The sequence below is a fragment of the Clupea harengus genome, unplaced genomic scaffold (genome assembly GCF_900700415.2).
Source record: "Clupea harengus unplaced genomic scaffold, Ch_v2.0.2, whole genome shotgun sequence".
Lineage (NCBI taxonomy): Eukaryota > Metazoa > Chordata > Actinopteri > Clupeiformes > Clupeidae > Clupea > Clupea harengus.
The window spans coordinates 60775-76173 of record NW_024879753.1 but is presented as its reverse complement, the minus strand read 5'-3'; the positions used below and the strand labels follow the sequence as shown (position 1 = coordinate 76173).

At 41.9% G+C, this 15399-nt stretch overlaps 1 protein-coding gene and 1 pseudogene across 1 annotated transcript; both read left to right on the top strand.

Moving 5' to 3' along the window:
* The first annotated feature begins 297 nt into the window (after positions 1-297).
* On the top strand, positions 298-3199 carry LOC122130230 (protein mono-ADP-ribosyltransferase PARP12-like). The gene is made up of 7 exons (XM_042704886.1): positions 298-462; positions 936-1056; positions 1269-1365; positions 1570-1657; positions 2112-2242; positions 2655-2812; positions 3008-3199. Exons 1-7 carry the CDS (start codon positions 328-330, stop codon positions 3166-3168), a joined length of 891 nt encoding a protein of 296 aa, XP_042560820.1. The 5' UTR covers positions 298-327; the 3' UTR covers positions 3169-3199.
* Positions 3200-5873: 2674 nt separating this feature from the next.
* On the top strand, positions 5874-14399 carry LOC122130228 (annotated as a pseudogene).
* Positions 14400-15399: the final 1000 nt, after the last annotated feature.

The following is a 15399-nucleotide window of genomic DNA, read 5'->3' as shown; positions in this document are numbered from 1 at the left end:
TTCTAATTGAGTATCCCTGGTTTATAGCCTACTTTGTACTGAGGTAATACAGTCAGGGTCTACCCTTTAGCCTATTTGTTAGAAGGGATAGCTAGCCTGATTGGTAATACAATATGTGCCTCACATGAACTGATTCAAAAACTGGAATGATAAAAAGTCATAAAACCGTATTTCATCTGGCCAAATTTGATCTGTTACTCTTTCCTACCCAACATGTAGAAATGTATAGTAGACCACTGGCCACACAGATAATATCTGTAACAGACATAGTCTTATGTGTGCTTTGTTTCCTGCAGTGTGAAGTGTGACCCTGTTTGTTTTGATACCATGACCTGCGGGCCCCATGAGGTGCGACGGCTCTCCACAGCCCCCTCCGTGCTCATGCCTGACTTCATCCTCACCACCGAGTGGCTCTGGTACTGGGAAGATGAGTACGGAGAATGGGTCCCCTATTCCTCCATAGTAAGATCTGTTGATCATGTACTGAACAAAAATAAGCATGCAACATCGAACCAAATCTCGAAGACTTTACTGAGCTAAAGTTCATACAGGACGTTGGTCAATGCGTCTCCACCAATCTAAAGGTGCTTCTGCAGTTATGCATATTGTTCTCATGTGTCACCTCAGTGGAGAGGATTTAAGATGGAGGACATATTTTTGTGGCAGCCTCCCAGTTTAGGAGTTGTGCTAATTTACCAGAGCTGATGTTTGAAGCTGTGATGACTGAATTCAATGCAATTTTATTCACATGGCACCAAAACAATAAAATTGTCTCAGCGCGTTTTTCTTTCATCGTGAATTTAGTTCCCGTCATTAATTTGGTGTAGAACTGTCTTAATGAAGGTCGATGCCTGTTGCTTCTGTTCAGGGCATGATATTTAACTGTTAATGAGAGCCATTGTATTGTGATGCAGTGATGTTACAATTCTACACAGAAAGAGAGTCACAGGATGTCCTCAGTGTCCTCCAGTGATCTGGAAAAGCGTTACCAGGAAGACAACAATGCTGTAGTGCTCTTCACAGCTGGTCAAGAGCACTATGAACTGAGTTTCAAAGGTAATACACCTACTGCATGTACTAAAATACCAAAATTTGCTGTAGAAAGGGTTACATTACATCAGTGAGAAATATATGCACTGTTCTGCCCTGCATCTCATTACGAAATGTGTGCATTTAGAGAATTGATAGATTGAGAGAGGGAAAGTATGAAAAAAGGGTTTCTAATATTCCTGTAATACTGTAAAGCTAACAGACTGTCACTCTTACAGATATGGAGCAAAAGAATGTGCACTATGGCACCCCGAGACAGGTTAGAAGAAGACCTGAGTTCATCTCATCGGTTGGTGTCCAAACCGCCAGAACCAGGTATGGTGGTGTTAGTGCTAGTAGCAATACCTCAATGTTACTGTAATGGTTGTAAGGCTTTAAATATTAAGCTTGTGCTACAATCACAGTGGTCTTTCCTCGTTCTAATAATCCATTATCTCCATGTTTGCGGCATATGATATTCATTCACTGAGGATTAATAGACAGTGTAGGGACTAATATGTTGGTGTCTTGTTACTTCAGCAAGAGAAGAGGCCCCGTATCATCACAACATGGCAGAGGCGTACCAGGATACTGGGACAAGTCTGCTGTGCCTGAAACAGGATACAAGGTTTGCCTTTTTTTCTGTCCTTGTTCCTTACTATCTGTAGCAAAGGGAGAGATCAGTTGCCCCACCCGGTATCGATTGTTCCTTAGTCTCACCACAGATTGACCAGTATCGTGAGAATGTGTAGACTTGCTATTGCAATTATTAAAATATTACAAATATTACAATATGCTATTGTGTTTGAAATTAGCAAAGTTTTTTTTTCATTAAATCAATTGTTGCTTTTAAATGAGTAAGTAATGTTTAGAATGGAATCTAGAGGTTCTTTTGATTCCATATAGACAGTACACTAGTTGTACTTGCCCTTTAGTTAGTAAACCTGTGTTTTTAATAATGACTTATCTCATTTAAACAGCTGTGCTCGTCTTTAATACAGCTGACCTGTGTGTGTGTGTGTGTGTGTGTGTGTGTGTGTGTGTGTGTGTGTGTGTGTGTGGTTTATCTCCTGTCCATACAGAGAGTAGCTCTGGTAAGTACTGACCGGGACTATCTGAAGGTCCAGGAGCTGTTCTGCAAGACACTGGGCGGTTTTGACATCGTCAGTATTGAGAGGATCCAGAACAAGGAGCTCTGGGAGGACTTTCAGACGTAAGCATCTGAATAACTGGAATACTCCGGATTGTGTAGTGTTCTGCCCTGCTGGACTGTAATCACTGAAAGGCTGAAATGTCACTTGAGTGCACTGAAATGTCACCTTGAGTACACTGAAATGACAATGGTGAGTGTTGCTTCAGCCAAAAGCTGAATCAAGTTTAACCTGAATCATGCAAGTTATTCTTACATAACTAGTGAAGGTGGACAATGTCAACTATTCCACTGCCAAACCATAGCAACTATGACACAGCAAACAGAAGACTATGTGTCACCTCTTGTCACTGCCACCAATAATTATTTCCTGATAAATCCTGAAGGAGAATATACCATAGTTGGGCCTAAAGCAAGGCCTTATGGGATATGGGATGGGACATAATATCACCAACTGAGTTATTTTTTTCTGCAGGAAACGAGAACGTATGACGAAAGCCAACAAGGATAAAAAGTACGTTGCTGGGGAACGTCTGCTCTTCCATGGCACAGATTCCAAGTTCATTGATGCGATCTGCTACCAGAACTTTGACTGGAGAAAGTCTGGAGCCAATGGAACGGTTTATGGAGAAGGTGAGGAGGTGGACAGGTGGATTTTTTTTTTAAAACCTACCTCTCTTTTTCCAAAAACCATCATATGAAAATGATTGCTCTGCGATCATTTTGATTTCTGTCATTTTTAGGGTGTAATTGTCTTCATTCAATCTTTGAAAATTGCTTTACTTTCAGATGTTCTAACATGTATCACTTTTTTATGATCATTTGTAGGATGCTACTTTGCCCGGGATGCCCGCTACTCCAACAGCTACACCTCTGACCACGGGCGTACACTCCATGTTGTGTGTCCGCGTGCTGGCAGGCAGCTACACCCGAGGGCAGTCTCAATATCGCCTGCCACCCTCCATAGATGGAGGCCTCCTTCTGTATGACAGCTGTGTGAATGATGTCCGCGACCTTCTATCTTTGTGGTGTGTTCGACAAGCAGCAGTCTAATCCCGAGTTCCTCATTACCTACACTGAGCACGTCTATCCTACGGATCTGAACAGATTCTTGCTCTCCGCTGATTACGCTTCTTCTGCTGTCCTCCGGTTTACTTCCTCTATTAAGACCACTGCACCCCTGTCCACTACAACCTCCTCGGACACCATGGTCTTCCTTCCTTTCCTCCTCCTACGAGTCAACGAAGCCAAGACCTCTACAATGTCCCCAAAGCTACTCGAAGACGAATGCATCTTGCTTTGATATCATTGCCTGTTTTGTCCGTTTGGCCTCAATTTTTTAATTGTTAAAAACTAATTTTCCCATTCCTACTACTGGAATAAACATTAACTACTCAGTCCCACTTCCTATATACTTAGTTTCTCTTGCTCGATTGAAATTGTCAATGTATATTTTGAGGCACTAGTTGTTACTCTGCAGGTGTCTGCAAGCAAAATTTAGATTTCATGGTGTCTGTTCTGTGCAGAGCGCCAGACCTGTTAGCAACAGGTGTGTTCCAGTGTATCTTGGATTTGCATGTTATCACATTGTATTTGCCATTTAAAAAAACAGAAAAAGGAAACTAGTAAAATCCTTAATAAATTATTAAATCAAGCAACTGATATATGTTTGCCAGTCATTTTGGTGATGAGTTGTTTCATTTGAGAATGGCTATCCACAGGTTTGGTGGTTTACAGGCAATATGCCAGTACATACAAAATATGTCATTTAAGTGAGGTAGTTAGCAAACTAAAAGTAACAAGGCATCCTTAACTATGTAAGGGTCTGGGTTCTGTCCGTGTTCAATTTCTGAGTTTGTCTCCCTTGTGTTGTCACATGTTTGTTCCCTTGTCTAGTCCTCGTGCTTCCTTGTTCCCGCCATGTGCTTTCCTATGTTTGTTTGTCTATGCCATGGTGCCCTCTTGTTGTTGTTCGTGTCTCCACCCCTCACCTGTTCCCAATCACCCGGTTTGGTTTTGTATTATTGGTTTCTCCTGTTCCTGTTAATTCCCCTTGTTTAGTCCACCTGTGTCATTGTCTGCCCCGCCTTGATTGTTCTCACCTGTCCCTCGTATCTGTTGCCTGTGTGTATTATATAGTCCTTGTATTCTTGTTGCTCGTTGCGTCTTCGTAATTACATGTTACCTGGTATGTTCATTGGTTTTCCGCTGTTCCGCGTGTTTCCTGCGATTAGCGCTTCCTCCTTGTTAATGTGATTTACTCGTGCTTCTGACCTCTGCCTGTACGACGACTATTCTCCTGCCTATTCCCTGTTTGGATTTGTTTGCTTACTCTTGGACTGCCTACCTGTGTACCGAACCCGGCTAGTAAACGTTTATTCTTCAATCTACTGTTTGTGTTCTGAGTCGTGCATTTGAGTCCTGCACATCACCACCCGTTCGTAACAAACTACCCATTTCCCTTATAGTATAGTAGTGATGGCGAAATGAAGCTTCATGAACCTTTGAAGCTTTTCAGCCAGACGTGTTGAAAAAAGGTTCACTACTCGAAGCGTCGTTCGCTCTCTAGTGACACCTGCTGTTCAATAAAAATACGTTGTAAGAAAGATTATCTCGGGACAATGAATTTGTTAAATTTGTTGTGGTGCGCAAGGCCTGCTAAAATAACATGCACGAAAACGTATGGTAAAGGAAACGTAGCCTACCTCCATTAATTCAAATTTCATTGTAGGCGAAAACAACGACAATAAAGGCTTTCTTTTGCTATTCTTTGTTCTAATAGTCAGACCTATGAAATTTACAGTTGTATGGTGGCACAACGATTAGCGACGTCACCTCTAGGTGCGGAGTACATAGTTTCGAGCTTTAGCCAAAGCAAATTTGAACCCGATGTTTTGGATAAAAACTCCTGCTAATTATCTTTACTATATTCTGTAGCATATGCTGTTGGAACAGAGTTAAAGTGTATTTGGAATACAGGTCAGTATTTTTGTAAAACCAATGGTAGTGAGAGTGCTTTTGGCCAACTGGTCAGTGAAAGTGCTTTGTGCAACTGGATCAAGGGCTTTCTCTTCCTAACTGGCTCCATAACTCCATCTCAAATAATCTATACTACTAACAACACCAAACAATCTAAATCTCCAACTCCTGCTAAATCTCCAACTATCGCTAAATCTCCAACTATCGCTAAATCTCCAACCACTGACAACAACAACCACGAATACGAGATGGGAACTCGTGACGTCATATCGGCAAAGCGATACAAGCCTCGATACGCGCTCCGTCTGGAAGTGCTTCATTTTCGTGACACAAGCTCCGAAGCCTCGGGTTAATTTGTAACATCACTAGTCTATAGTGTCCTTAGTCTTTCCCTAATCACTTGTGAGTGCACTAACTTCCACCATGTACAGTTAAGTTTCGTTTCCTCACTAGTGACCTCAGGCATATTTTATGACGGGCAAAGTCCCTCCCTACCTGTTACATAATGCCCTTCTTTGACAGCTCGGCAGTAGGTAGAGGGTGTCACAATACTGTACATGCAGCAGCCAGCACTTGTGTATAAAGGTGACGTGTGCCCGACAGGGCAATCGGACCTCGCTCAGCTAACTGATGATCTGTCTGGTCAAATCCAGAAAGATGAATTGGAGCAAATCTTGGGGAATAAGCAGCTGTTTGCTGTTGTCTGTGGGCCGGGATGGAAAGAAAACTGTCATTGCCAAAGACACAGCTGAGGCACTGCAAGCCCAGGATTGTAGCGGCTTGCTCAAACCTACACCTGTGCAAATTTACCTGCTTTGTGAAGATTGCCCACATAATCGTGGGAAGGTAAGGATGGTAACAAACTGACGTTAGAGGGTGATAGTTGTACTAGCGATGGGGTTTTGGTGATATCAATTTTCATTTTGTAATGTTGGACTTTCTATCTTAAATGTATCTGTTTGCTTGCTGATCTTAATCTGTTAATGTTGACTCTACAAATTTTAGTTGTTGAACAATCTCGTTCTATCCAATCAGTTGGACCAAGGAGACCCTTTGACATTTGTGTGTGCTTCAGCTGATCACATATATCACAGGCCTCCTTCCTGTCTTTCAATCTTCCTTGTCTTTTATCTGTAGTATCTGTCAGACCTCCTGTACTATTGAGTAACTATCAGACATCCTCTCTGTGTCAGGGAAATCCTGTCATCTGAACTAAGAATTCGTTTTTTCTATGATCCTGACCTGAAATCTTTCTCCTCTTGGCTGGGTGTAGGAGGAGTGTGTCGCTTCAGCCATGATCTGTACTCTGATCATAACAGCCAGTGCTGCTGCGCAACACTATGTGCAAGAGCTCCAGCGGGGGAGTTGTGTACTCTACTCCTGCAGAACGACTACACTCTTTTGCCACCGGTGAGATACGATATCATGGGTGTGAACATGGGACAGAGATAATGGCACCCCATATGAGGGAACATCAGGGTCCTCTACATACCAGGAACAGGGGGATGGGCTGTTGGGGGAAGCCCAAAAGTGGTATTTTCCGTCCGAACCAGAAAAGAGACAATGGGGAGAGCACTTCAGAGAAGAGTACTTTGAGTATTATTGATTGTTATAACAATAGACCTTTCACGTTATAACATGATACCGATCTGTTTTTATTTGTCTGGTGTGGCAGCAATATGCTTCATTCATATGAATTCATTCACATTGATGTCCTCTCCTTTAGTGGTAGCCTCATACCACTGAATAAGAATGATTATTGTTTTTTTTTTTTTTCAAATGCCGTCCTTTGTGTCTACGCACGCATGTGCACCCATGGCAACCATGAAACCACACCCGACATAATAAATTCCAATTTAAGCCCTGCCTGTTAAGATACTGTAAGCATGACCTAGGGTTAGGGTTAACCTAGGGTTATATATAATACTACATATAATACTGTAATTGTATTTTTAATAATGCTATATATATATATTAAAAATGCACAATTACAGTAGTATATGTAGTATATATATATAACACTATAAACACTCATCATAGCTACCACAAAATGACAACTCATTTAGACTGTCCTCTATCCCAGCCATTCTAATACAGTTGATGACTGTGGTTCCTTTCTCTCAGGTGTGCTTTACCTTCAACAGAGGTAAAGGGGAGTTTGGGTACTGTTCCGACAAGGACAGTTGCCGAAGGCTCCACATCTGTGAGAAGTACCTCAGAGGCAACTGTGACACAGGTGACTGTGACAGGTCACATGACTTCTTCGAGCCCCACCCAATGGGAACGCTGCAGGCCAGGGGTGTATCTAGTGGAATGGTAGGGTCCTTGCTATCCGTGTATCGGAATATTCTGGCAATGAAGGATTCTAACAACCCGGGTATCCACTGCAGAGATGGACCAAAAGGTATTCTTTTAGGCACAGGATGCTAATAATAATTAAATACAAAATACCATAATAAGATCATCTAATTGATAATTAATAAAATAATTACAGCCTGTTGATTCTTTTGATAATGTTGGGTAACCCTATCTTTACTATTCTCTACTTGCATATTGCGGACACAGAAATATGCCTCTTTCATATCAAGACTTACTGCAAACAAGGAAGTAAGTTACTGGGGTTTTCTTTACGTCTTGAGATGTACACAGGATGATACATTTCCCATTTCGTGAAACTAGACTAACATTAATGAATATGTCTGGCTGCTACCACAAAGACAGGTGTGGAAAGGTCCATTTCGACTTGCCCTACAGATGGGAGTTTAAAGATAGACAAGGCTGGTCGGGGCTTACAGACAACGAAGCCATAGAGCAGGACTACTGTGACCCAGCAAAGACATACAGGTTTGGGACTGGGTTTTAGTTTCTCTGCACATGATTCCATGAAATGTAATATTTTCGTTAACCTATGCTAATTCATTCTTGGGTATCTATGTTCTCTCATACTCTGTTTCAGTTTTTTACCATGTACATAATGGAGGCTTTTCTTTTGGTCAACAATGAGGGCTGAAATTCTTCATGTGAAATTCCTAAATCATGTCATGGGTTGTCTTGAAAGTCTAGACTTATTCCCTCTTACTATTTGGCCTGTTATGCTGTTGTTATTTTCGTTCAACGTTGGGAACATGCTTATCTCCATCTATTTTGGACACCTTGACCCAGTAATTTCGGTGCGAGGTCCGGCGCATCTCCACAGCCTCCTCGGTGACCCAGCCCAACTTCATGCTGACCACCAGATGGGCCATGGTACTGGGAGGATGAGTTTGAAACTGGACTCAGTTACACATCATCAGTAAGAGAACATATAGCTTTAGCTCTGCTGAAAAGAGACAAATCAGGACAGCTGTCAAATGTATAGATAATGTCTAAAGATTTTCACTCATGGTCCTTCCTGTTAACCATTTTTGCTTAACTGCCCCAAGTATGCATTTAGGTCTGCTCCACTAAAGCGTAAATTAACCTTAATTAACCTTTAAGAAGCTCTTGAAGACCAAACTCTTCAGAGAGCACCTCCCTTCCTAACTTGCACTTCTACTAGTACTTAACTTGCACTTACAGTAGTTACATTCCTGCACTTTTTTTTCTACTTCTTATGTAAAATAGTATTTATTGTTACACTAGGTCTCTATTGCTTGTAGCTTGATTGTTCTCTCCCATGTACGTCACTTTGGACAAAAGCATCTGCTTAATGTAAATGTAAATGTTGCCTTTCTTTTCCTTTCTTTTTAGCTTTTAGTTTTCTCTCTTTCCTTCATTCCTTCTTTCTTTCTTTCTTTCATTCATTCCTTCTTGTTATGCTGCTAAAACAAAAGCACATACCATGACATGATGCTGTTGTGTTGACAGGAGGGAGCTCACCATTCAGCGTCCATCACTACTGAGGAACTAGAGAAGAGGTACCAGGAGGGCAACAACGCTGTCATCGAGTTCACGGCTGGCAAACACACCTATGAGCTCAGCATGCAAGGTCTGTTGTTTGTTTACGTGTGCGTCAGAAGTGTTTTATACCGAGAGTCATACTGGCTGTCACAGCTGTTTTATAGTCACCTGATAAGGGTCATCACAGGATCAACCAATAAAGTGGGCAAACAAGTAAAGACTGCAAGAGTTTTCCTTCTTATGCTGCACGAACAGCTTAGTACAAAAGGCTATATGTTACAGGTAAAAAAAAAAGTAACATAGTTAAGTGTAGAAAAATACAATGGTTGTAATACAGTGGTGTGGTGAACATGGAGCAGCTTTGCAGAAAGGAGTGTCAAGTAAAGTCAGGCAGAGAAGGCCTACGTGCAGAGACGAGTGTCAGCTGAGGTCAGGCAGAGAGGGCCTACATGCAGTTTGTATCTGCAGGTGCAGGCTGTCAAGGACGGCCAAGTAGTCATGGGAGGGGTCTCTGCATAGGGGAGACAGATGCAGACAGTCAAGGGACAGGTGAAACCTTCCGAAAAGTTGTAAAACAGGGCTCCTCGTCACACACACACAGACACACACACGTGGCACACAGCCACCAGTGTCTTTGTCTAAAGTGTTTCGTTTTCGATTGGAAAGCATTATGTTAATACGACAGGAATTTGTAGTGTATAAAAAACCAGTGCACTGAGAGTTTAGCAGAGCCTTAGCTTCCCAATAACCTCTAGTGGTCAACCATAGCCTTAGCTTCCTAATAGCCTCCATAGCCTCTAGTGGTCAACCATAGCCTTAGTTTGATTTAGCCTCTCTGAGTTAATCAACCACATCTTTAGCTTCCCTAGTAATCGACCACATCTTTAGCTTTCCCATAGTAATCATCATTGAATTTAGCCTTTCCTAGTCACAACACATATTTTAGCTTCCCCTAGTAATATAAGAAATATTTAGCTTCCCCTAGTAAACAACTACTGAATTAGCTTAGTTTTAAATCTAAGTTCAAGCTAAATAGTTACTGATAGTAGTCTCTGATTTAGTTGTGTTAGCCTGAGTTCAAGCAGAAAATATCGAATTGTCTTTTTCTCTGTCGTTTTATAGACATGATTCAGACAAACAAGCGGTTTGGCACCAAAAGGCTAATGAGAAGACGACCCCTCTTTGTCTCAGCAACAGAGGTTCAAAACATTAAATCAAGGTAATACTACTGCTTCTCCTGTCAGTATCTTTCTTTTCAAAAGTGTTTGTTTTCCAAACCACTACTGTCTCCCAAGAAAAAAAAAGGATACGCAAATGATGGAATTAATTTCGAAACACTGTTAATGACTTAATTACCTTGTATGAATCATGTGCTTATGTAAGCAGGAACATTTCTGTGTTGTGTGTGTAACTTAGATTATTAGGTGGTTGATGCCACTTGGTCTGCATATGTGTAAGAGCTATATGCGTAAGAGGAAGGAACCTTTTCTCCATGTTTGGGTCAAAGTGATAAGAAGGGTCGAACTGCTGTGCTTGGTTCGACCATGCATGACAGCAAACTAGTTAAGGATGAGTGTGGACGTCGGAGACCCACCAACGTGGGTTATCCCTGCTGACAAAGTGTATTATCAATCTTATAATCATGTCCAAGGTTATGGTTATGGTGTTTTCTATTTCGTTAAATATGAAACTATAGATCTGTAATTCCCTCTCTTCTCTCAGTTCAGTTCCAGACCCATAAGGGTATACCTCGCCAGCTGGGATAAAATTGGATCATACCAGAGACACGGATTTAAGGTCTTGCATTGATGCCATCCACATCATATTAAGTTTTATCCTTTTTTGTATGTCCTCTAACAAATATAAATCCGTGAGTGTATATCCCCACAGGTGTAGTCCCAGTTTTGTAACTAGTAACAATAATTTAGGTTTCCTGTAAACAAAAATATTTTATATTAATTATATATCCTTGTTGTTTCAGGATTTTAAAGTATATGCTTTGTTTCATTGTTATAAGTAGTTTCATATGGATCATGCATTTACCTGCGTAGGGGGACATTTTAGTGATAAAAACAGTACAATGTTGAGAAAATATTGTAGATATTTGTTTTCCCTTGAAGTAACATTCACAAAATGTGCATTTTAATTTCAGAGGGTTCAAGTTGCGAGTTCCTCAGAGGAGTACATAGCGATTGTTCACCTCTTCAACCAATCAATGTCTGGCTTCAGAGTCAGCAGCATCGAAAGAGTCCAGAACCGGGAGCTTGTGGCAAGTTTTTCAGTGGTACGTCCTCACGAAATTTTTACGAGGAATGTTTTTGCTGGTATAAAAAGAGTGTTTACATTTTTGGGGGGGGCATTAAGCTGTTTGTGTCTGAATTAATTGAAACACAGTTTGTAGGTTATTCTAGTGGCGTGATTTGATAGCAAATTGGTTGTCATCTTACGGGGATCTTTCATATGTATGCTTCATTTAGCGCACATAGGGTGGTAAGGTGCGTGCCAACATAAACAGTGTGTATAACTCAGAAAGAAGAGTGACCACACACTTAGGCTCCTATGCACCCATGTATCCATGTGTGCAGTCAGTTTTCACTCTATTGGTGTGATTGCTCGAATCATACAGCATTGTAAATATTTGAAATAGGAAACTGCAGAAATGTTTAACGCCCTTTTTCAAATGTATGTATGTAGTGGCAAACTAAATATACTCTCTGGGGCTACATTACAGAGATGTGGAAAGAGTTGTGATTCCTGTAAACACAAAACCACGCAACGGCTGATAATGCTAGAAATATAATATGGCTAGGATATATGCCTCATCCTATTGCAAAAAGTGTGTAGCACTAATACTTAAGGAACAAGGCAGGTGGCTTTGTCACGTATGCTAGCTCACTACCAACTCTGTTTAACTAGCACAGTTTTCCTGTAATAATGCTGCGTTCATCGCCCATCTGTTTTCAAACCACACGTGCACACATACTTTGTTTTTACAGAACGTACAAGAATATGCAAACAGATTGTTCACATGCCTTCATAAAAAGTATTAATTAACAAAAATGCAGCTGTGTTTTTGGAGACACAGAGAATGCACATCTATGTGATGCATGCATGTGCACCCCTGTCCCTGCAGAGGAGATACTGACTGATATTGAGTAACTATAGAAATGTAATGATAGTAGAGATGTCTCCATTCATCGATGTATGTGTGTTCTAGTATAGTTTTTTCAACACAATTCTATCACAATTTCCTTTACACTGACTGGTATGATCTGTGCGGTTGCTATTAGTGATACCCTACTACACACCTCACATTATCTTGCAGAAATAGAATTTTTATTGTATCATATTAATATGTGTAAGTGTAAAGCTTTGTAGAAATAAAGAGCACGTTTAACCTAAACTCCTGAAAGTAAATGTCAGCCTCTTAGATGCCAATGATTGATTTTAGCTCAGGAAATCAGTCACTCTCCTGGCATTTAAGGTTTTATTTGCATTCCAGGCAGGCAGATCAGATGAGAAAAAGGAATTCTGGAAACACCAATGAAAAAATCCTCTTCCATGGAACCGACTCCAAACACATTGATGCCATCTGTCAGCAGAACTTTGACTGGCGCATCTGTGGAACCCACGGAACCGCCTATGGCAAAGGTGGGTCCGTTTTTTTTTATCATCAGACCAGAACAGACAAGGGTTAGGTTAGTGCTTGTAATTGTAACCTCTACCATGTTGTCTTTAGGTAGTTACTTTGCCAGAGATGCCAGGTACTCCGACAAGTACACAAGCCCATCCGGCACCAGGTTCATGTTTGCCAGTAGGGTGTTACTAGGAAAGTACACCAAGGGAAGCTCCAGCTATGTCCGACCCCCACCGAAAGAAGAGAACATGAGCGTGTTTTTACGACAGCTGTGTGAACAGCATGTCAGACCCCTCCATATTTGTTGTGTTTGAGAAACACCAGGTTTACCCAGAGTACCTCATCCAATACACAGAGGATCCTCAGCCATCAGCTGCACATGTATCGCGAAATATTCCTCCCCAAGGGGCCTTGGGACAGAGCCGTTGTCTGTCTGTTCCCTCACCTAAAACTAATCTGGCAACCGTGCCCGCAGACACAACTTTCACAGCTGGTAGCACCATCGCAATCAGTGCAGATGGCAGAGCCCTGCGGGCCTCAGCCAGAGCTTCCGAGGTGGTTTTCGGTCAGCCAGATCCCACTCGGCACTCTCCCCGATCTGTCACAACCACTTCAGCAATGCCAGCAACAAACGCAGACTCGAGTTTCAATTCAAGTTCCCCAGCCAAAAGAGGCCCAGTCAACATGAATGACACTACACTCACAGCCAGGCCTTGTGCTTTGCCTGGTGCGATTATGACCCCACCAAGTTCAACGGATGGCTTTATAATGTCTATGCCAGAAAATACACTGGCCAGTCGTCCTCCATTTAGTGTGGTCCCAACTTTGACGCCAGTGAAGCCCAGCCTAACGCCCAAGCCAGCGAGTGTCTCTCATTCGGAAAGAAAACAAAAGAAAACAAAAGAAATCTCCGATGCCACCTACTCTCATTTAGCTGTGTCTGAGGTGATACACACCCCAGTCTCTCGCCCGGCTCCCCACGGAGTTACCTCGATGGGATCCCCGAGCGTTTCTCAACCTGAAGCAGCTGTTAGAGTTGTCAGTGACAGAAATAGTATTATGAACTTGATGGCCAGAGGGAAAGAAGGTTTGGTGGACAGCACCAGTTTGCCAATGCATTGTTCATGTGTTCTTCCCGGTGGGGCGGCTGTGTCTGAAACACATACCCCTCCGTCTCTTTCAAAGTTTGCCAGTCCCTCAGATGATTTGAAGGGGGTGCGCATGTCAGCTGTGTCCCCTGCTACCCAAAATGTTGCCTCAGGGGGATCTGTTTTTATCTCTGACCTCGAGGGAGCCCTCCATAGGGCCAGGGAAAGGAGGAGGGATCCAGGCCCCGCAAGCAGAACCTTAAGCTCTCCAAGTTCAAACATTCCCCCTTCAGCGACCAGCCAAAACAGGTTGTCTTCATCCTCGCCGACAAACATGTCTCAACAGACACGTTTGTGCTCGTGGCTGAATGACTTGCACTCGCCTTCACCCACGCCGAGGCGTGTGCCGTCCTCCTCGGTTGTGTCTGATACCGCAGCCCCGTCTTCGTTTTCTGATTTAATCGATTACTTCCAGAAACTCAATCAAAAATAACATTCTGGGTTTTTTCCCCCTGTAGTCTTTTTCTCAGTTACTTTCCTGATTTGCAAGATTTGCTGAGAATACATCTAGTGTCTGTGTTATTTCTGATTCTTGTGAATACACATCTATACCTCAAATAAACAGTAAAAGTACAAACAAATGTTGTTTTTGTATTATTTTTATTTGCGTGTTTTTTATCATTTGAAACAGCATCAATAGCATATATTTCTTACTCAGAAAGTATGATGCAATCAGATACAGTAACATATTATTGTCTTCTGTTTTCTTTTTTTTACCCTGAATTAGCCTGAATTGCACAAAATCACCATAAATAAATGTTATGGTTATTAACATGTGAGGATAACATGTGACAGCTCCTTTGCTGTTAAAATTGGGTTAGACAAGGAGACTATTAGACCCGATTTAAAATCAGTCAACTCCAGTTGGCTTGAGTCTGATGTCTTTGGCCAGTTGGAGTCGACAGGTTTCATAGATTATTAGGTAGTCAGAGTTCGGAGCATTTGAATTATTTCTTATTCTGTTGGCCCGACAATCGAGAGAGTCGTCAAGTGTATGTTACTATGTTACTATGTTACTTTGTTATCTGTATCTACTGTCTACTGCGTAGATATTGCTGGCCAAGTCTTAAGAATTTCGCTGCGCTGAAGCAATTTGGTGTATGCGACAATAAACTCTTTGACTTTGACTTTTGAATGATGCTCCCTGGCTCAACGAATGAATGTGTCCCATCAGAAAGCATCAGGGCCTATCTCTGGCCATTAAACATGGAGCTTGAACAGAGCTCCCACTCGTTTCCACAATTTGGCAATCGGGCAGTGTGAGACTGCAGGTACTATATCCCAGTCGTGATGTGGTCCTGCAATTATGAAGTGTGTGACCCTGGTCATCTAGTATGCTATGGTCATTCTATGCTATGGTCATTCTATGCTATGGTGGAAAAACTGTCTGCAAGTGTGCTATACCCTGTCTATTCAAAATCTGTTCAGATTTCTAGACACCCAGTCTGAGACTCCAGTTCAGCCAGCCATGAGACAATATTCCATTGTAGCACTGTGCCATCTTATAAGGCATTCTCCAGGGTAAAGAAATGTGTTCTATTTGTTTTATTCCAGGGAGTTACTTTGCCAGAGACGCC

Bases quoted from the DNA above. Each gene is read 5' to 3' on its own strand.
- LOC122130230 (XM_042704886.1), top strand. From the start codon at position 328: ATGACCTGCGGGCCCCATGAGGTGCGACGGCTCTCCACAGCCCCCTCC. The intron at 1,366-1,569 runs GTATGGTGGTGT...TTGTTACTTCAG, and splicing joins GTCCAAACCGCCAGAACCAG to CAAGAGAAGAGGCCCCGTAT. The intron at 2,243-2,654 runs GTAAGCATCTGA...TTTTTTCTGCAG, and splicing joins CTCTGGGAGGACTTTCAGAC to GAAACGAGAACGTATGACGA.